The sequence below is a fragment of the Podarcis tiliguerta genome, assembly GCF_965153285.1.
Source record: "Podarcis tiliguerta genome assembly, chromosome: 12".
Lineage (NCBI taxonomy): Eukaryota > Metazoa > Chordata > Lepidosauria > Squamata > Lacertidae > Podarcis > Podarcis tiliguerta.
Window position 1 is genome coordinate 41449605 of NC_139545.1, and position 25949 is coordinate 41475553.

The following is a 25949-nucleotide window of genomic DNA, read 5'->3' on the forward strand; positions in this document are numbered from 1 at the left end:
TGTACCAATGCAAAACAAAATGGTGGTATGAGGATACCCACAAGCTGATTCCAACCTTATTATTCACAGAGCCTTAAGAGAATGGCCAAACAGAGGCTATGATAATTTGACATACAGAAACTTGTAGCTAATAAAGGTCAATGTTTGTCATAATTTTAATTTATAACAAGAATTGTTCATACATTTTATTCTATGAGACACACAAAAACATAGCTCAATCGTGACCATAGCCATTCACATCCTTAGTTACTCAAGGACAGTGCTATCGAAGTGAGTGAACTGGGTGGGCTTAACGCTGGCAACCCCTGTGCTACGAATAATGTTTCCACACCATTAGAAAGCCTATTACAAGCAGCTTTGAATTGAATTCATAATTTCTGCATGTCTTGGTGTGCCTGCCAAATGGTCCTTTATATAAGCATGCAACACATCCATACACATGCATGGAATTATTGTTTATGCAGTATTCAGAATGTTTTAAACTTGGTGGAGAGAGAGGGGGCACATGAAAAAAGCAAGAGTAAAACTATTATGTGCTTCCAATGTAGCAGTTTATATGCCACACTTAACTATACCAAAGCTTAGTGCAAACACATAAGTGTGTGAGCTTCTGGAGAGGACATGATGGGCAAAGCAGGTCAACAAGCAACCTAACTAAACATTCCATTTGCAAGGACAAGATAGAGGCAATTCTGTTGTCTGCCTGCCTTCAAAAGGGACCTCAAAAAGGCAAAGCAAGAACTCATGGCCATTTTGAGAGCTCTTGTAACAACAATTCATGCCTCTTAACTAGCATTTTTTTCCTGTGAAGTGAAAATATGCAAGAAGAAGGAAAGACTGTCCAAGGAAAATTAGCAGGAATTTGATAGCAGAGCATTCAGAAATATCTTAGCTGATTTCATGGGAGCTATTATGCCTATGGTACCAACTTGTGCAGATACTGGAAGAGTGGCAAACAGCATACGGGTGGAAATACATGACAAAGCCAGCACAGCCTCATGATGGCTTCATATTACAAAGAAAAAGAGAGAGAGAGATCGAAAGCACCACTTCTACAGTCTCGTGTGAAGAGGGAACTACAAGGTCCTCTAGTGGTGCTACATGACAAGACTGAAGTACTCTACAATATGGGTTCCCCTTTGCATGTACGTGGAGGCCTCTAACTTCTCTTTCATGGCTTTCTAGGCAAAATTCACTGCCTGTAAAAATTGGCCTTCCTTCACTAAGCTGGAAGGATGGCTGAAAGATTTATAACCAAGTGAGTTAGAAGCTGAGGAGTCAAAGTTTTAAGTGTGAGATTACCAACAGAAAAAGTAGGGGGAAATGAAAAGGAAGATGTTGCATAAGTCAAAGCCAACAGCAGGATCATTCAACACCAGTTACCCATGATATTTAACTTAAGAATCCAGCTAAAGCTAGGCAAATTTAATCTTATGGAGTTGCATTCAATGAACTTTTATTCTGAGTGGGCCCAAGTTAGTCAGGGCCATTAATTTCAATGGGTATACTCTTGAGCAGAATTGAAGTTGAGTACAATCCATGGATTTTAATGAAAATGCATTAAGCAGGGTGGTTAACACTTCTGTTGATGTCAATTAAGTCCCAATACTTCTTGTATTTGACTATAATATGCCCATATATCAATTTGGCCAGCTCCAGAGGACACTAATCTTGGTCATTTGTCCTATCCCAAAGCCCCCAATAGTATTGCTATTCTCAATTTTCAAGGGAACAGAGGCCTGCAGGCAGTGCAAGAGAATTCTATTTACCTGCCCCACTTTTTTCAGCGCAGCCCCTTTAAGTGCACCTTGCCTGAGAGCCACAAGCATCCTGGAGCTGGAACTGTACATATGCTGAGGCAAGTTGTTCAGATCTTACTAAGAAGGAAACAGGGCCCTAAAGCGCAACCCTAACTATAGTTTGGTCATTATTTCCCCTCATTTAAGCTCCATTCATAAAAAAGCAGCTGGCAAGATTGGTAAGAGTGATTAGTTAATGGCACATACAGCAGACTTTGAAGAAAGTGACATGCACAGAGAAAGAAATGGAAAGGAAAATACGAACGGAAACTTAGAGACCAGCTTTACGTCCATAGTTTGGATTCTTGAAATTATTAATAGGACTCTTGTATATAGGATTTTCTTGCTGAAGGTAGAAAAATGGTCAATGTGGAATGCAGAATTTCAGTGTACCAGTTTCCAAATAAGGTTTTCAACAATTCTTTCAAATATGACATTTCAATAATATATAGTATTGTGCTGTTTTCTGTACCAACTATATACAGTGGTACCTCGAGTTACAAACGCCTCAGATTACAAACGCTGCTAACCTGGAAGAGTTACCTCAAGTTGAGAACTTTGCCTCAGGATGAGAACGGAAATCGTGTGCCAACAGCGCAGTGGCAGCAAGAGACCCCATTAGCAAAAGCACGCCTCTAATTAAGTACAGTTTCAGATTAAGAACGGACCTCTGGAATGAATTAAGTTTGTACCACTGTATACACAATGTATTGACTCTTAACAGAAACTGTATAGCTCAATTACATTGTAGCTAAGACCCAGGGAATACTTGTGAATATCAAGAGTAACTTAATGTGACTGTTGTTAGTTCAAATGCTTGGTCTCCATCTAAAATTCCTGGGTGGCACAATGAAAGCCTCAAAGCCAGCCACGAGATGATACATCTATCTGTCAAAGTTATCCAGTCCAAAGACCACTAGTTTTTATTGCAAAGTTTAGGTAGAAGATCCAGAGAAACACTAAGCCAGGCTGTCTGGGCTTTATTCTAGAGCAGCGGTTCCCAATTAGCTAAGTACTGCAGACCTCCCATTTTTCAAAAGCCAAGCCATGGACCCCCTAATTTTGAAAATTTTGATTTCTCTATGTAATTTTTGTTATGTGAATTGTGCTGTGGACTCCTTGGGTGGATTACACAGACCACTAACTGGGAACCACTGTCCTAGAGGGATGAATGTATAAAATGTCTGAAGTATACAAAAGAACATTTGCTGTATTCTCCAGGTGTTGTGTATAGCTATCACTCACCGTATCCCACTTTGCATTCATCTTTTCCTTCTCAAATTTTGCAAATTCTCTCCTGTCATGAATGATCATAAGTAGCTTCCAAATCAGCAATAAAGCAAGACCAATAAGAACAATTCCAGCAACCACACCAGCAACGATGGGAATGATATCGGGACCTGTCGGGCATTCTAGGGAGCAAAGCAATCGAAGCACAATCAAGCATGATGTAAATCAACAATGTGGAAACAGGAAATAGATGTTTGGCCAAAACAAATTCTGAATTTCTGCTGCCTGTAAGAGTTCAATTTTTACAGATAGAGCAGTTTTTAAATTAATTTATCTAGAAACGTAAAGCTTAATACTTTGTATTTTGATAGTAATAAAATGAATAAATGTATGATAATATATTGTTAAGCACTTTCTTGTTTTTGCTTTGTTTTACTTTACCTTTTCTGCACTCTTTTCACTTTATTTCTCTGCTGAAACCCAACAATATCCATGTGAGAAACAAAACATACCTGGGGTCTTTACCACGTGGACAATGGCATTGTTGTTTGAATCAACTGAGTAGGTGAAATAGAACCAGCAGTCATCAATATCCTTCTCTTTGCAATGAGACTGTGCTTTATAGTCTCCAGGCTGTGGCAACTTCTCTCTATGGTCTACTGGTGTCAAGCTAAAATGTGAACACTCTTCTTCACAGGTGTCCTTCTTTCCTCCTCTGTTAAAAGCTCTGCACTGCACACAGTCCCTAATGCAAGTCAGATACAAGATACATCAGAATAAAATGAGTGTGGCAGTTTAGCATGCAGGAAGAACACAAAAGTTAAACAGAGGTTGAGTTCCAGTCCTCTTTAATTTTCAAACACGGAACTGCAGACACATTTTCCCTACCACTGCATTGGCTGCATCTTCCTTTTTCTTTTCAATAAAGCCTCTTTGATCCATTAAGAGAGCATCCAGAAGCCTGCTTAGCAGCTACTGCACTCAGTGGAATAAGAGAGAAAGGGAGGTGGACAAGGATCATCCCTGAGCCTGCTCCAGCTGGACTTTCCCCACAGAACCATCTTCCATCATGCAGCCTACTCAAATTATTTCAGGAGAGGCAGGCGAACAAGAAAGTATCAGTGCCTGCTCCAACTGGACTGTCACCTCCCCCACATCCTGGGTTTTCCGCCACCAAGTAAGTACTATATGGAAAGGATCCTGATGAACTATTATATTTTAATGCTGTTGTGATTTTATTAATAGATTTTCATGTTATTTCCAAGCCAACTTGGAAGGAGGACTGCATCCTGAAAGGCAGCATATTAAAAAAGAAAGGAAGAAATTTAGCATATTTAAAATGAGTTGCAAAAACATTCTAGTAATAGGTATTCAGCAACTGAACCAGAATGCTGTGAAATAACTGGGTGCACTCAAGTGCAGTTTTTACACAGATTTAAGATATTCTAAAAAAGTAAAGGTAAAGGGACCCCTGACCATTAGGTCCAGTCGTGACCGACTCTGGGGATGCGGCGCTCATCTCGCTTTATTGGCCGAGGGAGCCTGCGTACAGCTTCCGGGTCATGTGGCCAGCATGACTAAGCCACTTCTGGCGAACCAGAGCAGTGCATGGAAATGCCGTTTACCTTCCCGCCGGAGCGGTACCTATTTATCTACTTGCACTTTGATGTGCTTTCGAACTGCTAGGCTGGCAGGAGCAGGGACTGAGCAACGGGAGCTCACCCCGTCATTCGAACCACCGACCTTCTGATCGGCAAGTCCTAGGCTTTGTGGTTTAACGCACAGTGCTACCCGTGTCCCCTTAAGATATACTAGTTGGCTTTAAATGGTATCTGCAAGTGCAGGTACTATTTATTTTTTAAATTGAAAAGCTACACACTTCAGTATACCCAAGAAAAAAACCCCAAGACAGTTTACAACAAGAAAACCAATATAATAAAACACTAATTACCAATAATTTTTGCTCCAGCTTAAGAATTTTTTGTTGGGGGGGGGGGAGAGAGAAAGCAAAGCAAAAACATGGGCCACAAGAAACGGCTCCTTGTACAAAGGGGAACACAAAAATTCCCCTGGAGCAATTTGCAAATATCCCAGCAGGAAGTTAAAAATCCCAAAGCCTTACTTGTGCTCTGCACAAACTCCAGGACAGGTTGGGCACAATTCACATGTTGGCCCCGTGAATTTGGGATCTGTGCAGTTACAGACTCCACACTTGCAGATTCCTCTGCCATTACAGATTTGTCCATTTCCAGCTACACATGGGGTGGTATCCATGTAGCAATCACAAGCAGAGCCTGTATAATTTTCTGCGCATTCACACTCACGACATTTACATTCACCATGTCCTGCAATAAAAAGATAGGTATTTAGTTTCTCTAAAGGACATTAAATTGAACATTAACAATTGCCATAATCTGATTTAATTTGACAGAGGCATTCAAAGTTGATTCCTACCACCCAGGTAAAGGAATAGATCATGTGACTTCTATTTCAACCACAAGATCCCGTACTGCAAGTCTCTTCCACAGTTCCAAGGAGAGGACATGCTGTAGCACTAATCTCCAAAGGCCAACTCTATAGAGACAATGGTGTCCTGTCTGCAGGATATGAGGTCCACATTGTAGCCCTACAAATTTCTATGAGATTAATGGAGAACTGCTATGAGCGTGCTTTCATAGAATGACGTTTGGTAAAAGTTGGGTCTTGCATGTTGTGGCCATACATGACTTGACCATCTGACTGTAGTAGAGCATAAGACCTTGGTCGGCCTCAGAGGCCAGCAAAATTGGGAACAGTGTGCCTTTAGAAAGCAAGGGAAGAAAATCATTGTTGCTGAACAATTTTGAGGTTCATCTTGCATGCTATTATCTAACCACTCACTCTGCAATGTCCACTGGCAGTTTGTTGAGAGTGCTGACTTTAGAATGCACTGTCACACTTGGAGCTCCTAATCAGAATATTCTCCTTTCAAAGTGGTGTCAAAAGTTGGCACAAAGGTAAGGGATTAATGGTGTTTGGCAGGTTCCTCCCCATATAATCTTCCTAACCTGTACTGTCCAAAGTGGACAGTTTTGGCTCTCTCTGTAATCTCTCAAGTTGCACTCCCACTGAATGGCTCCCACCACAGCAAGGGCCAGCATGTACTGCTTCCAGATCACAAGAACTAGAGACACTGTGGGCACTGGAAGTCCCTGTGGCGGCAAGAGCAGCTGTATAAGGTCTTTGCTTTAGGGTCTGGTCTTTGACAATACTTAGTTGTAGGCTCAGTGATTACTCATTTCCCAGTTGGCCCCATGAGTCAGAAAATAAGAGGAAAAGCAAAAGTGGAGAATAAAAGGTGTGTTTGTTTTTTTAGGCAAAAAGGAATGATTCAGAAAAAAGGAGTAGGAAATAACAGAAACCAACAAAAAGGGCCAAAGGAAGTACACACTGTATAGAGGAGCTGCAGCTGAACAACTTGGCCTGGGTAAGATAGGACCAGATCTGGTGGTTGAATTCTAGGCCATATAACCCCTGCCTTTTACTTGATGTCTCTTGTAAATTTATAAATTAAAGTCTTGTGAAGGCATATAATAAGGGCTACAGTGTATGGTTCTCCTCAGAAAAAGCCTCTCTCCTTTTACTAATAGTATTACTGTGTACTGTGTTGCACAGCAGAGTATCGCAAGCCAAGAAGATCTCCCAAATGTTAGGGTCTCATGCTTAGAAATAAGTACAGGACTGCGTCCAAGCATTCCCCTTCCTCCAGAGGAACTTCTGAATCCTCACAGTTTAAAAGGGTCAGTTCATTACCTCCACAAATCAAGCCATCAGATCGATCACAGTTGAAGTTATCACATTCGCAAAACCGGCCAGAGTAGATCTCATTTGCATTCTCTCTCTTCCTGCACACACACTGTCCACAAATACATTCTCCATTGTTACTACATATTTCTGAACTGTTTGCTGGTCTACAGGTGCCTGACATATCTTCACTGTTTACTTCATCCATGCTGCATTCACAGAGCTTCCCAATACGTCCTGGTTTACACCTAAAACAGAAAATGGTTCTCATTGCTAAACTGTTAAAACTTTCTTTCCCCTTATATACATATTGAGAAGGGGGTGGGATGAGATACTGGTGCATAGATACAGGAAACGGTCTCTTTCACGAGAGCATGATTCATCCTAGAGGCAGACGTTCCGAAACTCAAGAGCAGCAGTTTGGGGAAGCTGCTGAATGACTCTTCTACTAAGTTCATTAATATAGCAGCTGCTACTAATTGCTGTAAAAATAATATAAATGCTAATTTATTCCAAAGGTGAAATGAGGCACATGCCTGCTTGACACACCAGACATTCATTTTTCTGTGCTAGAAAGGTCTTGAAGAATGGTCTGCTACAATTGCACTTAAGAACATGCCCAATTAGCCTGCAACAGTATTATGGTAATATTCACCACTTATATCATCATCATCTATTTGTTTATTGCCCACCTTATTCCCCACAGGACTCAAGGCAGCTTACAGATAAAAACAACACCCCTAAAGTACGTAGCATTTTCAAAATGCTATTTTCTAAGTTAAAACAGGAAAGGTAGTCCATGCCCAGCAGGCTCAAAATACAGGATACAAGAGGAAAAAGAATTAGGAGCAGAGGAGGAAGTGAGCATTGTAGCACAGTCGTTTCTCGCAGGGAGGAGAAAGGAAGCTCCTTGCAACCAATTCTTCTCTGCCTGATAGGTGGGGGCCATGTTCCTCTTCTCCCTGACATGATCATCATCGGGGTGTGTTGTAGCCTCCCTGTCTACTTAGTGGCATAGGCCACATAATGCTCCCCTTCAGTTCTACCAGTCTGTTTTCAGTGCCTCTCTCTCTTTGAATGTTTTTGAGGGCCCAAAGGCAGGAAAGTTCACTTTAAAAAACAAAAACAAAACAAAAAAACAGTGTGGTCAAAATTACTTTTGGAAATACATGGAAATTTAAAGATCCTGGTAGGAATAAGCAGCCGGTGTTCATGGGGGAAAGGAAGGCAGGAGGGGCCAGTATGGGATGACTGAAGGTACCTGAAGGCCCAGCATTAAAATACAAATTGCATGCTTGCTTAAGGAGCTGACTTGGGTTCCCTTCCCTTTATTCATACGTTTTTTCCTATATGAGGAGAAAGGACACACAACTTCTCTTTGTGTAAGGATTATGTGGCACAGGAAGGAAAGAGGTTAAGAAAGAAACAAGGACGGGAAATGGTCCAAGCTAAGCAAACAATGAAGTAGCGGGGGGTAGTGAGAGAAAAATGAAATAATGATTACATTGACCTGCCAAGCAAGGGGAAGTGGGTGAAGACGCAGTGCAGAAATAGCAGGAGATGGGAAAATGAGAAGGAAAATGAGATCCGTGGTAGGAATTGGGGAAAAGCTGAGGTTTGGAGAAAGAGAGGCAGGTGGTGGAGAGAATGATGAATGAAAAAAATGAGTAGTAGCCATTTAAAGTAGGAGGAAAGGGGGAGTGGCAGAGAATAGGGACTCTCATGAGTTCTCCAAAGCATCTATTTTCAGTGTCGAAGCTCAACCCTGAAGCATGTGAGGAATACATGGAGGTTCTCCTGAGCTGGTGGACAGCACATTCCCTTCAGCGCTGATTCCACCCAAGAAGAATCAGGGAAAAACATTAATATTTATCTACCTGCAGGCACCACACTCAAATGTTCCATTTCCAAAGAAGCAAATAGGGCTGTCTGGAATTCCGTCCTTGTGACATTCACATTCACAGATGAACTCCAGATTAATTTCTACCTCTTCAGTGAAACCTAGTGGCTTGATTTTAATGGTTTCACCCTGCCCTTTTTCTGGACACTGGTTGGCTGTTACTTTAATCTCAAAGCTAACCTGTAAGCAAAATAAAGAGTACATAGGTAAATTGTTTGACACTGATTGGGGTGTGTGTGTGTGAAGCAATAGCACACCAATTCCAGAATGCAGAAAGTTACCTCATCTCCAATTGAAATGTTGGAGCACTTTCTTCCTTCATCTCCTGTACCATTCACTCCATTCTTGCAGAAAGATTTATATTCAATTGTGACTTCTTTTGGTAGTTTGTTGTTTTCCAGAATGACTTCTGAAGACAATGACTAACACAAAAGTCAAGTAGTTTAGTGAAGGATAATGGAACATGCAGCCCAACTTCATCTGAAAGCCACAGGTTTTTCTACTCTGTGGTCTCCCAGATGTCCAAACAGTTCCTTAAAAGCACTTGGAAAATACTCTCTTGCAAGAGATACATGTTCAACAGATTCTATCTAGTCCTTTTAAAACGTGCATTTGGTACCCTGGTTCTCAAACACCTTGGTACTCAAACAACTTGGAACCCAACACTGCAAACCCGGAAGTAAGTGTTCCTGTTTGTGAACTTTTTCCGGAAGCTGAACGTGCTCCGTTTTGAGTGCCACACTTACGTTTTGAGAGTTATGCTGAGTTTTGTCTGTTTTTGCTATTTATTTTGCATTTTTGTGGCTCTTTTTTTGTTTTGTTTTTGTTACTGTGTGGAACCCAGTTCAGCTACTGATTGATTGTGTGACATTTTTTATTGCTTTCATTTTATGGTTCAATGGTCTCGTTAGATAGTAAAATTCATGTTAAATTGCTGTTTTAGGGGTTGTTTTTTAAAGTCTGGAACGGATGAATCCATTTTGCATTACTTTCTATGGGAAAGCGCATCTTGATTTTGGAACAGACTTCCCGAATGGATTAAGTTTGAGAACCAAGGTACCACTGTATTAGTTTTCTCTGTATCTTGACACAGCAAGTTTTGAACTAGTGTTACCATTTTCTCGTGGGTTTTGTGCAGCCAGCATCACTGTAGCTTACAAAACGGATAAAAGAGATTGATAAAATTGTATTGCTGATAAGACCAGCACTGCTATTTTCCTCTCCTGACTCCTCCCCCGAAAAACCACACAGAAACATATTGAAAAGGACCGCAGACTGTTTAAGGCTTTATAGGTTAAAATCAGCATATTGAACTGGGTCTGGAAACTGACAGCCAGTGCAGTCAAGCCAGGACCAGTGTAATCTGCTCAAACCTGTCTTGCCCTGTGAGCAAGGTCTCTGGGTGGCTAGAATGGGAAGCTACCAACTCTTTTTATACTACATATACAACCCAGAACCTCATGTGCTTAAATAAGGGATGGGGAACCTCCAGCCAGGCCTCCCCATTTGGCACAAGAGTCCAAGCCATGGCTACCTGCCCTACACCTAACGTTGTATGTGACAAGTGTGGGGCACGTAAAGGCAGGGCTTGGTAAAAGGTGCTTTGAAGCTGATCATCAGTGCTGGAGAAGCACTGCACAAAGGGTTTCTTCAGTGCTGACAATCAGCTGACTGATGGCAATACTGCACATATTTTTTGCTTATACATTTGATTTCAAACCATGCAAGTGAAGATTGCCATTGCAACATCAGGTGATTGACAAGGGGGTGGCCCTGTCCACCTGTCAAACTTGACTTGTGTGCATATGTATATGTGGCCAGGTCCGGATCCCCCATACATCCTGTATTGTATACAAAACACGTTGTCTTTGGGTGTATGTGGCGATAATGGAAACTGGTGAACTCACATTGTAGGCATCGATTATCAGTTGAATCACATTACTGGAGTTTGAAGAGAGTGTTCCCACTGCAGATTTTGGAATCAAATTCTTGAGTTCCTTTACATGAGAAGAGTGAGAAAACCATTCAGTTAAAATCATAAGCAGCAGACTGATTAATTCTATACACAAAATGCCATTTATAGAAAACAATAAAAAAGGTAAAGGACCCCTGACAGTTAAGTCCAGTCGTGAACGACTATGGGGTTGCGGCGTTCATTTCGCTTTACTGGCAGAGGGAGCTGACATTTGTCCGCAGACAGTTTTTCCAGGTTATGTGGCCAGCATGACTAAGCTGCTTCTGGCGAAACCAGAGCAGTGCATGGAAACGCTGTTTACCTGCCCACCAGATGGGTACCTATTTATTTTAAAAGACAGCTGAAGGTGGCCCTGTTTAGGGAAGTTTTTAATGTCTGATGCTGTATTGTTTTTAATATTTGGTTGGAAGCTGCCCAGAGTGGCTGAGGAAACCAGCCAGATGGGCGGGGTATAAATAATAAATTATTATTATTATCATCTACTTGCACTCTGATGTGCTTTCGAACTGCTAGGTTGGCAGGAGCTGGGACCGAGCAACGGGAGCTTACCCCATTGTGGGGATTCGAACCGCCAACCTTCCAATCGGAAAGCCCTAGGCTCAGTGCCACCCGCGTCCCATACAGAAAACCATAGTTATACAGAATTCAATTTCTCAAGTTTCTAACACATGCATAGAACAGGGATGGGGCAGCTGCAACCCATCAAATCTCTACATTCTCACCTAGGGTGGGTGGGGGTAAATACCATTATTGCCTAGAGAGCACTATTGGTCGTGTGGGTGGAGGCATTTTCAGGCTGGGGAATCTCAGCTGGTGAGGGAAGGGACTCTATAGAAGCTTTTGTCACTTGCTCTTACCTTGTAAACTGGTTGAAATTCTTGTGTAACAGCAAATATTATCTGAATATTATTGTCACTTAGCTTCTGAACAAGGTGTGCAATGGAGGGATAATCCTGAAGAATGAAGTTTACATTTTATATATACTTGAATTTCACACACAATAACAGTCTTATATACAATTTTCTATACAAACATAAGCAAGAGCAAACATAAGAGTCAAAAACATTTTTTTAAAAAGCAATCCATCAACTCTCATTAACAGAAGCCTCTAATTCTCAGATTCCTCATTCTTATCAAAGCATTACTTAGGCTTTTTCTTGTATTTTGCCAGTTAAATAAATGTTCTCCAGTTTTTGGGTTTCTCTCTGGATTCAGAAAAAGAGTTTTAGCAAAGTAGGATAACTTGGTTTTAAAATAGGCAAACCAAACTTGGCATTCTTCCTCCATGAAGAAAAATGTGAGGGCTACTATAACAAAATTAAAAATCTCTACATGTTTTTACATACAAGCTCTGCTAGCACTGGTCCATGAAAGCTTACAGACCCTACTATTTTAAAATTATAAGCTAAACTTTTAATGGGTGTTATTCTCAAAGCATTCTTCTACATTGGGGGGGGGAGTATACTGGGATTGTCTCCTATTTCTACACTTGTGTATATTTGCGTGTATGTGTGTGTGTGTGTGTGAGAGAGAGAGAGAGAGAGAGAGAGAGAGAGAGAGGCACACATACACAATAACATACATGTAAACACAAAATTAAACATTCTCTTAAGCATACTTACATAATAATGGCTCATTGTGTACATATTGTTATCTAAATGACATCGCCCGTCATTTGGCAAGACAATTCCTCCAAGTTTCCCATCTCCAGCAAAATGAAATCCAGCATCCGTAGAAAATACCAACAACCGAGTGACATTTCTCCATCCAAGTTTTGACTTGAAAAGAAATTATATATATATATATAAGCATAGATCATTGTGAAAGAATATGGTAGCAGAGAAAACTGAAAAATGAGTGATCAGTATCCCCATGGAGTTTTAGCAAATGGAAAGATATAAATAAGCTACCTTCCCGTCACTACTGTACAGTTTTGATAGTAGCTTCAGGAACATGTGCATGACATAAAAACATAGTGTGGGAAGAAGCCACCTGAACACACCCAGAATTGACAGCTGGGATGTGTTGGCACTAGGATACAGGTGCTCCAGCACAATTCATAGAGGTCAAGAGGCATGCAGAAATGACCATGCAACCTTTGCAACTGGAGATTGACTCAGAAAGCTTCAAAGCAAGAGAGGGGGAGGATTCCACTTGTACACTAAAGTCACCTTCCCAATTCCCTCTGAAAATTGCTGGCACCAGTCATCATGGTACTTGGGCATCCAGATCAGAGTTCTGGTCCAGGGTTTTGCTCTATATCTTTACTAGCAAAGTGTGTCTGGGGTGAGGTGGGGTGGGGGATATGAGCTGGGTTCCCTCAGAATACACTGCTGGCTAACAACTACTAGAACTGAAAATCAGCAGCTAGACTTTATAGGAGCAAGACTAGAAGCAGTAGGAGAAAGAGTCTGCAAATCATAGATTGGTGACTGAAACCTTTTGTTGTTGTTGAACAGAGAGAGAGAGAGAACACACAGTGACTACGCCTTTTGTTTCCTGTGCAAGAGTTGCAACAAACAAACCCTTATGAGTACACATGTGGTTGAATGCCTTTTAAGGATCCCCACTGGCTTTTAACTGCTTATCATTGTACCTTTTCAACATTTGTGTTCAGGAAGTTAAATTAACACTTTTGATCCATTAAATCTGAATAACAGCCAAGGGTCTACAAGTCAATTGCATTTATAGTAATATCCAAAAGAAGTGAAAATACACTTACACCACAAACAGCAACCTGCATTATTGCATCAAATCCACCTTCAGGAGAATCCAGATTGCCAGAAATCTGTTGATCACCTACAAGCTGGTTGAACAGATTTCCATCGCTGGTAAAGTTGAGTACATTCCTGTAGCTAAAAGGGCTTGTACAGTTAAGGTCAACGGTGCACGGGTTCTTGAGTTTGGCTGGTGTAGTACTAATATAAGGCATTACAGTTTTTTCTACAAAAGAGCCAAAACCTGAGAGAGAGAAGACGTACAATGGAACTCTATTAGTTCTGAGAGCAATAGAGAGCCCTATGGAGAAGCCACCAAGTTGCAGGGCAGGTTGCACTACAGCAAAAGACATTCTTTTTCATCAAGAAACAATGGGAAGCTTGGTCTACCAGGTAATGAAGTGTCCAGGAGGAAGTGGTTCTGAAGGGTCAGAACTCACCCTTAGCAAGGGTTATACTGAATGTCTTCTACACAGCAGACATGTTTGGAAACCCAGAGAGGCTATCTGGTTGTCATGTGGGTTTCTTTTGTGCATGTGTTCATCCCAAAGAAGCAGGATATATTGCCTGGAAAGAGTGCTATGAACTGGGACCATGTAGACACTTTACTTTCTCAAAGGCTGTATGTGAAACCCAGTAGGAATTCCAATGTTTACAGAGAAGCCAATCAACGTTGGGTTGTATTCAACCAAGTCCTACTTAAGAGTAGATCCATTCAAACTACTCATTAGGTATGTCCAGAAACTTTAGTGGGTCTATTCTGAGGACGAGCTTTGAATACTATGTGTTAGGTTTGTACATGACTTAAGTTATCTTCAGAACAAAAGCATTGACAATAAATTTGATTAACCTAAGTCTACTGATCCCAATTAGTCTACTCTGAGTATGCCTTAAATTTGATGCAACCTATTATAATCCTTGCTTCCACTAGCTTGCATATAGGCTCTCAGGTTTGCTCCATCCAAATCTGTTTTTATCCAGCAGCAATCTAATACAGAATCTATGTTATAAAAGTATGCATATTCTTCTCCTAGTACAAACTTACTAAATCATGTTTATATTTCTGAGCACATGCATATTACACATTTATATTTCTCTTTACATTTTGACATGATAAACAGAACTTTGTTTGTAAAGAAAAGCAAGCCCTAACTTATAATGATCTTAAACAAAATTATTACCAATTCGAAAATCTGAAGTTATATTCTTCATTTTACTCATGAGAGAAGTTCCAAGGCTTTTCACATTCTCCAAGTCATCTTTCATAGAGTAGGAGAGATCCATAAGGTAATAAAGATCAATGGGATAATCTTCAGCTCTCTTAAATTTTAATGAAAATGTCTGTGGTTCCCCTAAAAAAAAAAAAAAAATGTTTTAAAGCAAAAATTCCATAATGACACTAGACAGTAAGTACGCTAAACATATAAGTGCACTGACACTTCCACCCTATGCTTAGTGCCTCTGTCTTGCTAGAATATATCCTTGAGCTGTGAAGCCGCCTCTTCCTTGCCTGGATGGAGGGATCTGTGTGTGTACTAAGTCACACCTGTTGCTCCACCCACATTTGCCTTAGGCCCTGCACACCAATGGCACATGGCCTCCAGAAGATGGCCCTTTATTCCAACATAGGGGGAGGGTTTGGGGCCTTGCCACACAAGTATAGCTCTGAGGGAGACACTGGGATCTCCTAACAAGGATTCTTTGGGAGAAGCCATGACTGCTTCAAGTGGTGTGATCATGAATTCAACGTACAGTGCAGATGGGGCCCAAATCTACTTAGGAGGATACTTCCAATTGTTGTTGTTGTTTAGTCATTCAGTCGTGTCCGACTCTTCGTGACCCCATGGACCAGAGCACGCCAGGCATTCCTGTCTTCCACTGCCACCCGCAGTTTGGTCAGGTTCATGTTTGTAGCTTCGAGAACACTGTCTAACCATCTCATCCTCTGTCGTCCCCTTCTCCTTGTGCCCTCCATCTTTCCCAGCATCAGGGTCTTTTCCAGTGAGTCTTCTCTTCTCATGAGGTGGCCAAAGTATTGGAGCCTCAGCTTCACAATCTGTCCTTCCAGTGAGCACTCAGGGCTGATTTCCTTAAGAATGGATGCGTTTGATCTTCTTGCAGTCCATGGGACTCTCAAGAGTCTCCTCCAGCACCATAATTCAAAAGCGTCAATTCTTCGGCGATCAGCCTTCTTTATGGTCCAGCTCTCACTTCCATACATCACTACTGGGAAAACCATAGCTTTTACTATACGGACCTTTGTTGGCAAGGTGATGTCTCTGCTTTTTAAAATGCTGTCTAGGTTTGTCATTGCTTTCCTCCCAAGAAGCAGGCGTCTCTTAATTTCGTGGCTGCTGTCACCATCTGCAGTGATCATGGAGCCCAAGAAAGTAAAATCTCTCACTGCCTCCATTTCCTCCCCTTCTATTTGCCAGGAGGTGATGGGACCAGTGGCCATGATCTTCGTTTTTTTGATGTTGAGCTTCAGACCATATTTTGCGCTCTCCTCTTTCACCCTCAATAAAAGGTTTTTTAATTCCTCCTCACTTTCTGCCATCAAGGTTGTGTCATCTGCATATCTGAGGTTGTTGATATTTCTTCCAGCAATCTTAATTCCGGCTAGGGATTCATCCAGCCCAGCCTTTCGCATGATGAATTCTGCATATAAGTTAAATAAGCAGGGAGACAAAATACAGCCTTGTCGTACTCCTTTCCCAATTTTGAACCAATCAGTTGTTCCATATCCAGTTCTAACTGTAGCTTCTTGTCCCATATAGAGATTTCTCAAGAGACAGATGAGGTGATCAGGCACTCCCATTTCTTTAAGAACTTGCCATAGTTTGCTGTGGTCGACACAGTCAAAGGCTTTTGCATAGTCAATGAAGCAGAAGTAGATGTCTTTCTGGAACTCTCTAGCTTTCTCCATAATCCAGCGCATGTTTGGAATTTGGTCTCTGGTTCCTCTGCCTCTTCTAAATCCAGCTTGCACTTCTGGGAGTTCTCGGTCCACATACTGCTTGAGCCTTCCTTGAAGAATTTTAAGCATAACCTTGCTAGCGTGTGAAATGAGTGCAATTGTGCGGTAGTTGGAGCATTCTTTAGCACTGCCCTTCTTTGGGATTGGGATGTAGACTGACCTTCTCCAATCCTCTGGCCACTGCTGAGTTTTCCAAACTTGCTGGCATATTGAGTGTAGCACCTTAACAGCATCATCTTTTAAAATTTTAAATAGTTCGGCTGGAATACCATCACTTCCACTGGCCTTGTTATTTGCAATGCTTTCTAAGGCCCATTTGACTTCACTCTCCAGGATGTCTGGCTCAAGGTCAGCAACCACACTACCTGGGGTGTACGAGACATCCATATCTTTCTGGTATAATTCCTCTGTGTATTCTTGCCACCTCTTCTTGATGTCTTCTGCTTCTGTTAGGTCCTTACCACTTTTGTCCTTTATTATGGTAATCTTTGAACGAAATGTTCCTTTCATATCTCCAATTTTCTTGAACAGATCTCTGGTTCTTCCCATTCTGTTGTTTTCCTCTATTTCTTTGCATTGCTCATTTAGGAAGGCCTTCTTGTCTCTCCTTGCTATTTTTTGGAATTCTGCATTCAATTTCCTGTATCTTTCTCTATCTCCCTCGCATTTTGCTTGCCTCCTCTCCCCCGCTATTTGTAAGGCCTCATTGGACAGCCACTTTGCTTTCTTGCATTTCCTTTTCATTGGGATGGTTTTTGTTGCTGCCTCCTGTATAATGTTCCGAGTCTCCATCCATAGTTCTTCAGGTACTCTGTCCAGCAAATCTAAATCCTTAAACCTGTTCCTCACTTCCACTGTGTATTCATAAGGGATTTGGTTTAGATTGTATCTTACCGGCCCAGTGGTTTTTCCTACTTTCTTCAGTTTAAGCTTGAATTTTGCTATAAGAAGCTGATGATCTGAGCCACAGTCAGCTCCAGGTCTTGTTTTTGCTGACTGTATAGAGCTTCTCCATCTTTGGCTGCAGAGAATATAATCAATCTGATTTCGATGCTGCCCATCTGGTGATGTCCATGTGTAGAGTCGTCTCTTGTGTTGTTGGAAAAGAGTGTTTGTGATGACCAGCTTGTTCTCTTGACAGAACTCTATTAGCCTTTGCCCTGCTTCATTTTGAATTCCAAGACCAAATTTGCCAGTTGTTCCTTTTATCTCTTGATTCCCTACTTTAGCATTCCAATCCCCTATAATGAAAAGAACATCCTTCTTTGGTGTCACTTCTATAAGGTCTTGTAAGTCTTCATAGAATTGGTCAATTTCAGTTTCTTCAGCACCAGTAGTTGGTGCATAAACTTGGATTATTGTTATGTTAAAAGGTCTGCCTTGGATTCGTATCGAGATCATTCTATCATTTTTGAGATTGCATCCCAGTACAGCTTTCGCCACTCTTTTGTTGACTATGAGGGCCACTCCATTTCTTTTGCGGGTTTCTTGCCCAATTGGATAATCCATTTGCTATTTCCAATGGTAAACACCTACTTTGGTACATTTCCTGTTCGCTAGGCACTCCAAAATATGTATCGCAGTTATCAATGCCTGGGGCAAATTCTGTGTTTCCTCTGAGCAGTTCCAAAGCACTTTCAGGGTGAAGAAAAGCATTTTCAACCCCAAATGAATCTTAAACCATTTATGCATGTACCAAAATTGTTCAGAAGGACATTATCCCACACCATGTTTCATGAAGACTGGTCATTTAAGAGCTTCGGATGCGTTTTCTGAATATGGTAAGTTGAATGTTCATGTGCAAGTGTCTGTCGAAAGGAATTTGAGTTGCCGTTCTGACCAATGCTGCTCAAGGCAATATACTTAAGGTGGGGAAACTACTAGAAAATCAAGGTACAATGGCTTGATCAAGGTACAATGTTCCCACCCCAGTTGAAGCTAGATTGATCTATCTATCTATCTTAATGTTTTGACAGTTCTAGTCAATTTCTTGAGTAATGGTGAGAACATAAGGAATAACTGTTAATCTGACATTCTTACCTATTCGCAGCTTTAATTGCACTTGCTGTGGTTGAATCTGAGTAATGTCTTCCGGTTTAAGATTCTCAGCAGCCCCTTTGACACGATTGGTTACTTCCTTGTTTTTTGGCATAGCTTGTGAGCCTCTGGGATTTTCTATTTCATCTGGAGGACAGCCCTTGGTTTTTAAAACTTCCAAATCATCACATTGTGCTGAAGTAGATTCTCCTTCTTGTAAGAAGGTCTAGCAAACATAAACAAAATCAGGTTCTAAATTGTTCACAGTAGGTTCATCTCCAACTATACTACCACCATGGTTCATTCTGCCTACAATTCAAAACACCATTGACATTTACAAAACCAAATCTGATTTTCACTTTGTATTGATATATTAGTTGCAGGAGGGAATCACCTTCAGTAAAGGTATGTTTTCAGAAATGCAAAGATACACACAGCAGGATACAGCAAAGTCTAAATGTTAATTTTTGTGCTAAACTGTAATATTGTTCCAAATGTTATCTTAGTCTTTTTACTATTTTTAATAGTTCCTTGGAAGATGACTGAAAGCAGCATAAAAATGGAATGGAATTCAGCAATGTTCTAGTGATGAGCAGTTCAGAGTAAACTAGTCTGACAGTAGTTTTCAAGAAAGATGCTGTAAGCGGGCTTGGTAGGTTTCAAAGCTATCACCTGTCCCTGCAAGAAGTCCTGGGGGAAGGGTCGAGATGCAAGGGCCTAGCAGAGCTAGCAAAAACAGGAGACAGCTGCAGGATGGGCAGGGCAGACTGTAAGGGCACAGACTCAGAAAAGGAGTCATGACACCGGTGTGGGTGTGGGTCACAGTTGCAACCACAAGCTACAAGGAGAGGAGGAGAATGAAAGAGATGTGAGGCAGACTCAGAGAGGAAGAAGTCCTGGTATTTGAAAGAACGGGGTCTTGCTTCCAGCAGAGGGGTTGTGATGGAGCAGTAAAGCCAAAACCAGCTGGGCTCTTGCCAGGAGCCAAGTGCCAGAGAGGCAGAGGAGACATGGCAGGAACTGAACTCGAGAGACAACACAGCCAGAAAAACAGCCCAGTTGCGGGACAAAAATAAGTGTTTAGTCCAGGCACAAAAAGAAAGAGCCAACAGCAAATCTGAGGGGGGGGGGCTGCACATTGTCATTGTTAGAAGGATGAAAGGCAGCATACAAGCAAAATTATGTATGTATGTATGTATGTATGTATGTATGTGTAACTTCAAGTGTGGAGGATGCCAAAGTTAGATTTTTTCCGCTTGGAAATAAGTACACAATACACATGTGTAGCATCTTGATAAGAATATACACTAGTGGCCAAAATTGTCTTTTCATTGATATATAATTTTATGGTATTACTGCAAAAAAAAAAAAAAAAAAAAAGGTGGTGTTATTAGCCATCATTGCAAAAACAAGATGACACCTGACTGGCTCTCTAAAAATTCCTTTTCTGGTTATGTGGCTGTAACTTTTGATAGAATACAGATAATGGAACAATCTTTGTTGCATTACATTCTCCATTAAATTATCTTTCCATTGATATATAATTTTAAGGTATTACGTAAATAACAACCAACCCTCGAAAATACACTTTCTCCAAAAGGTTTCCACAATTTTGGTCACTAGTATAGGAAGCTGAATGTCCCCCCCCCATCAGAATCGTTGTCCAGAGTTCTCTGCTTGGGCTGACAGCATTTCTCTGGGGTCTGAGGAAGAGGTGTTTCACATCAGTTACTGCTTGACCTTTTTAAACGAGAGATGCCAAGGGCTGGGCCTGAGACCCTCTCCATGCAAAGCGTAGGACTCTGCCACTCAGCTATGGCTCGTTCCCCCTATTTTAAATATATAGGAGCCCCAGAGGAAGATGCCAGACAGGTTCCTGAGGAAGTATACTCAAAGCAGCCCATCCGAGACCCAGAATGGAACAGTGAGTCATTGCTGTCTGCTGGTTTACATGACCACAAGACCAAACAGCCAATACCTGACACTTTGCATGTAAAATCCAATGAAGAACCATTATTATATGCTACAGCATAAAAGCAATTGGTGTTTTATCACTTTCACACACACAGATGTGGCTGGAAGCAATTTCTGTAAAAGGATAACCAGGAGGATAGGAACTGCTCTTTGCTGTATCTGTTAGACAGTCCAGTTCATACATTGTATTTATCCCCTGAAGTTTAGTGGGAAAACACCAGTGAACAAAACAGCAAACCAAGTACAAATTGTGCAAACTAGCAGTGGCACTAAAAAGGAACTATTAGAATTAACAAGCAGTGGAAAAACAAAAAGGGATCAAGTTAAGTTTTGCCTTTTCTGGCTTCAACATACAGCATAGCATACTACTTTGACTTCTTCACTGTAAGGTTCCAAGGCAGGTTGCTGAAATTTACTATTCAACAGTTTAAAACAAATTATGCTCACAGCAGTAGAGTGGGTCCTGTAAATATACACCTCGGGTGTCAAAGGCCAGGGCAAAGCGGCAAAGCAGAATACAGATATTTTATTTTGGAGGTTAGAAACACAGGAAGATATTCAACGGTTCAGTGGAAACTGCAGCTGTCAGAAACAGGGCTGTAGCCTAGCCTTCTCTTCAACATTTTGCTTTTATCATTAAAAAAAATTATATCCCACTCTTTGTCTGTAGACTTCAGGATGGGATATGGCAATCAAAAACAAACTATTAATCACAATTAAAAAAACAAGTTATGTACATTATGTCTTCTGGGTATCTCATCAATCAAAAGGCCTGTAAAAGATAGGCATTTTCAGTTATCTCTGTGCATGGATTTTTGTTACTTTTGCTACTGTTGTTTCCGAGAAGTATTCAAGCATGCAAGTCCCGATCTGCAGTCTGAAATAGTACATTCCATACAGAGGTTTAACCACCTCTGTGAAAATAGGCCTAAGGATTGTATCAGAACTTAGGACTCAGGACATTCCAGAAGTCAAACTAGATTTAAAACGCACAGAAAATTCTGTTTCCCTGTCCACCTGCTTTGTCTGCAGCTAAAGTTACTGCCCTTCTAATATCACCAGGAGAATATAATTAAATCCAGACAGAGAGACTCCAGAGTGGAATGATTTTAAATAACTATGAGGGAGAACTTGGGAGAGGGCAGAGTCCTTGCCACTGGCAAAGGGAAGAGGACAAAGCCTAAGGAGACTGCATTCTTAAAATAAAAAATGATTTTAGTAACAGAGTGAAGAATTTACCCATTTGCCTGGTTCCAACTGCAGATAGCCATTGCTTCTAGCTAATCAGGGCACCGTGAATCATTTCAGAGAATTCGCCTCTCTACCCCCCTTCACCTGGCATTCAAGAGACCTCAGACTATTTCATGCATACAAGTCAACTACTTATGTCCACATGACAAACACCCCTGTCCCTGTGTAGGGAAGGGGGCATGGAAAAACAGCAGTGTGAACTAAGCTATATATGGATACAGCCAGTAGTGCCAATCTGATCATTACAGTTGGAAAGTAGAACAGTCACAGCATGCTATTTGATCAATACCTTGTAAATAAGTCAATATATTTCAACTGATGCATAAGGGACACACTTATTTCTATTCCCAATGGAGTATTAAAAGAGAGAACTGGCAAGGAATCTTTCCTTGCAAATCTGCCTGTTTCTTTCCTGCTGGTCACGGGTGAGGTGGAATCCCTTCCTTGCAAATTGAATTTGTGGTCAAAGCACCAAGTGGGCTGGAGCAAAGATAAATTTTGAGCACCTCCCAGCCCAGCCCAGCCCAGGTGGGTAAATGGCCCTGCCACTCTCCTAGAGAAGGCAGTCTTTCACCTTGCACCTAACAGGAACTTCAAAGCAGCACAGGAGTCCTGATACCCATTTAATTGTCCTGAAAGGTAATTGGGTTGAGAGTGCATAGCATAACCAAGGTAGCCCACAGAGCTTTATGGCCTGAGTAGTGATTAGAACCAGAGTCTCTGTATTCTTATTCCAGCACTAACCATTAGACCATACTGGCTCTCAAAAACCTCTCCATGTGCACAAAAGCATCTTCCAAAGGCACCAAGGGCTCATTAAAACAAAGAAGCTTATTTCTGACAAAAAAGTCTTTGCTGGTCTTGATGCTGCTGCCAGCACTGTTTCCTACCAGTTCCAGAATAACAGTGACAACACAGCAACAACAATAAAAACTTAACCCCCAAGCTGGGAATTGTTATTTACAAAGCCAATCTTAAACATACATGACAGCCTCCACATCTCCACCACCAAAATTTTAACCGCAGCAGACTTATTGTTCACATCTGCTCTGCACTTTGTAGAGTCTAACACTGACCAAAGAAACCTGTAGCTTTCACTTGCAGCTTATTTATCAATGCAAAGGAGTGTATCATAAAAAGTTATTGAATGTATAAGAATAGCTACAGATGAAATGAAATAGGAAGCAAAATATTGCAAATGAAATATATTTTTAAAAAATACGTACTGCATTTTTGCACCATCCACAATTTGGTCCAGCTTGTATACAATCAGCACATGATTTAGCATTAGCTTTTATACAATTGCTCCCACCTATAAGAAAATGCAAAGATTTTTATATAAAAGAAATGACAACACATACCTAACTTAATGTACTGTATAAGTAAATGTCTTACTAGCCATAAACTGAGGTTCAAACTAATCATTATATCTATAATTAACACGACTGCAAGTGTTGCTTAACAATCAATTCCACAAATGCTCAGAGCCTAGAGGGAAAGTTGGAGCACCAATGGACATTTCTTCTGTGCCAATCGTAATTCATTAATTAGGACTGCTTCAATCCTAATTAGGACTGCTTCAAATGCCATGGAATAATCCTCCACATAAGTAAAACCATGAAAACCACAACAGTCATGCATGACAAATTGCACATGCATTCATTGCACTGCACACACATGATGAAAAGGTGATGCTAATCTAGATTTCCCAATTACAAACAGTAATATAGATGCAGGTGAATTCCAAACATAAAGAATGAAACGGCGGAACGTAAAGACGTTCTGCAAGAGAAATTGCACCTGCATCTATTTCACTGCATGTTCGGAAAGGCTGTTTGGTTTTTCTTACTTGGAAGAATAAGAGGTGCATAACATTTCAAATGACCTGACGTGGGACAAGAGTACAATTTCAAGCTGTAGATGCAGTTCAGCATCCTTCAGATGTGGCTACACTAGAGAAACAAGAGTGTGGTTCTGAAGATACAGCTCAATCTCTTCTCCAGGGCAAACACTTCCTCCTCCTACTTCCTGTTCATATGTCCTCTTTGCCAACAGTTTCAGAGACATGAGCAAAGAGGTTAAACCAATATGGATTAATGTTGTATGAAAGTGAAACAGGCAGCATTTGTCCTTGAATCAATTCAAAACAAGCATAGCAAGCTTACACTGGATAGCTCTGGAATTAAAAGGTCACCTGCACTGTAGAATAGAAAATCAGTCTACGTTTTCTAAACCTGTACATATTTCCATTTACCTTGTTGGGCAGATCCGCAGATCACAAAGCAGCTTAATAATCCAATCCAGATGAGAAACATGAAATTTGCCTGTAAAATAAAATATAAATAATTGAACTAATTAACTATTTCTATTCCTTTGTTACAAGCACTTATGTCAAAAGTATATACATAGCACTGTCAACTGCATTGTAAAAAGACATATACAGTCACTCTTTAAAATGTTGCAGTAAAAGCAGAATGAATACTGTATTTTGTCCTTCTGGAAGCAAAGCTCTACAGATCATAAATAGGCATGAAAAACACAGCATATAAAAACAGAGACAAACACACAGATCTCATGTAACAGAATTTTTCCTTTAATTGCATTTGCATGTTTGCATATGAATTACTACTTTGAGCTTTATTCATGTTTGTAGTACAGTGATCCGTCTGGGTGGCACGTTTGCAACCCACAGTGTTCGCAACCCACAACGCTGCGTGTGCGCGGGTCACGATTCGGCGCTTCTGCTCATAGCAGAATTTAGTGCTTCTGCGCTGAAACCTGGAAGTAACCTGTTCCGGTACTTCCGGGTTTGGACCAGTGCACAACCCGAAAACGCACAACCTGAAGCGTCTGTAACCTGAGGTATGACTGCATTGTATAGTTTAATTGTGGAAAGGTATTCAAAATACTTAGGGACGCGGGTGGCGCTGTGGGTTAAAGCCTCAGTGCCTAGGGCTTGCCGATCGAAAGGTCGGCGGTTCGAATCCCCGCAGCGGGGTGCGCTCCCGCTGTTCGGTCCCAGCGCCTGCCAACCTAGCAGTTCAAAAGCACCCCTGGGTGCAAGTAGATAGATAGGGACCGCTTACTAGCGGGAAGGTAAACGGCATTTCCGTGTGCGGCTCTGGCTTGCCAGAGCAGCGATGTCACGCTGGCCACGTGACCCGGAAGTGTCTTCGGACAGCGCTGGCCCTTGGCCTCTTTGAGTGAGATGGGCGCACAACCCTAGAGTCTGTCAAGACTGGCCCGTACGGGCAGGGGTACCTTTACCTTACCTATTCAATATACTTAGAAAAAAACTAGAAAATAATTCGCGACATCCCCACATCACTACAGTGATTCCAACTATAAACTTAAATACAGTGTACAGTTGTAAAAACTAACTAATACCTCTTTTATCACAAGTACATGAAGCACAGAGGAAATGTGGGTGTGACGTGTTTTTTTTTTAAAAAAAGAACTTGTTATGGGGGCTCTTGCATGAGAAAACGAATCTCAATTTCTCCCAACTAGGCTTGCTTTTATTAACATCTTAATTCCATGCATTTCTGATTTCTGATCAGAGAACCACGACAAAAGATCAGGGGGATGCTGGAGACATAGTGTATCTTGATTTCAGTAAGGCTTTTGACATAGTCCACCACCATAGTCTTGTGGTAAAAACAGCTGGTAAAATGTGGACTGAAGAAGGTAACTGCTAGGTGGATTTGTAGCTGGTTGACTGACTGAACCCAAAGAGTTCCTCATCATCCTGGAACTAATGGTTCCTCATCATCCGGGGGGGGGGGGGGAGAAGGGACAAGTGGGGTGCCGCAGGGTTCCCTCCTGGGCCTGTTGTTGTTCATCTTTAGATGCTGGAATTGAGGGGATGCTCAACAAATTTGCAGATGACACCAAACTGCCACAGAAGACAGGGTCTGGAAACCAAGCCTTATGAGGAATGGTTGAGGAAGTTGGGTATGTTTAGCCTGGAAAAGAAGAGACTGAGAAGAGATATGATAGCCATCTTCAAATATTGAAAGGGCTGTCACATGGAAAATAGAGAAAGCTTGTTTTCTCCTGCTCAGGGGGTGGGGTGGGGTAGGCCTCAAATCAACAGCTTTGAGTTACTAGAAAGGAGATCCCAACTAAATATTAGGAAGAACTTTCTGACAGTAAAAGTTGTTTGACAGTGGAACTGTCCGCCTTGGAAGGTGATGGGCTCTCCTTCATTGGAGCTTTTAAAGCAGAGGTTGGATGGCCATCTGTCATGGATGCTTTAGTTGAGATTCCTGCATTGCAAGAGGTTGGACTAGATGACCCTCAGTGC

At 41.3% G+C, this 25949-nt stretch overlaps 1 protein-coding gene across 5 annotated transcripts in view; it reads right to left on the reverse strand.

Moving 5' to 3' along the window:
- ITGB1 (integrin subunit beta 1) overlaps positions 1 to 25949 on the reverse strand; it is a 76841-nt gene that overhangs the window by 1629 nt on the left and 49263 nt on the right. For 2 of the 5 annotated variants that reach the window (XM_083406274.1, XM_083406271.1), the window contains exons 2-16: positions 23898 to 23967; positions 22870 to 22955; positions 18422 to 18644; positions 14586 to 14756; positions 13410 to 13648; positions 12310 to 12465; positions 11545 to 11640; positions 10620 to 10709; positions 8994 to 9134; positions 8690 to 8892; positions 6822 to 7060; positions 5152 to 5374; positions 3542 to 3774; positions 3045 to 3211; positions 2065 to 2145 (exon numbers count right to left, since the gene is read on the reverse strand). In XM_083406274.1, the coding sequence (XP_083262400.1) occupies positions 2071 to 2145; positions 3045 to 3211; positions 3542 to 3774; positions 5152 to 5374; positions 6822 to 7060; positions 8690 to 8892; positions 8994 to 9134; positions 10620 to 10709; positions 11545 to 11640; positions 12310 to 12465; positions 13410 to 13648; positions 14586 to 14756; positions 18422 to 18644; positions 22870 to 22955; positions 23898 to 23958 (2403 nt within the window). In that variant the 5' untranslated portion in view covers positions 23959 to 23967 and the 3' untranslated portion in view covers positions 2065 to 2070. The remainder of the gene's footprint in view (positions 1 to 2064; positions 2146 to 3044; positions 3212 to 3541; positions 3775 to 5151; positions 5375 to 6821; positions 7061 to 8689; positions 8893 to 8993; positions 9135 to 10619; positions 10710 to 11544; positions 11641 to 12309; positions 12466 to 13409; positions 13649 to 14585; positions 14757 to 18421; positions 18645 to 22869; positions 22956 to 23897; positions 23968 to 25949) is intronic. The other 3 variants (XM_083406275.1, XM_083406272.1, XM_083406273.1) reach the window with 3 other exon arrangements.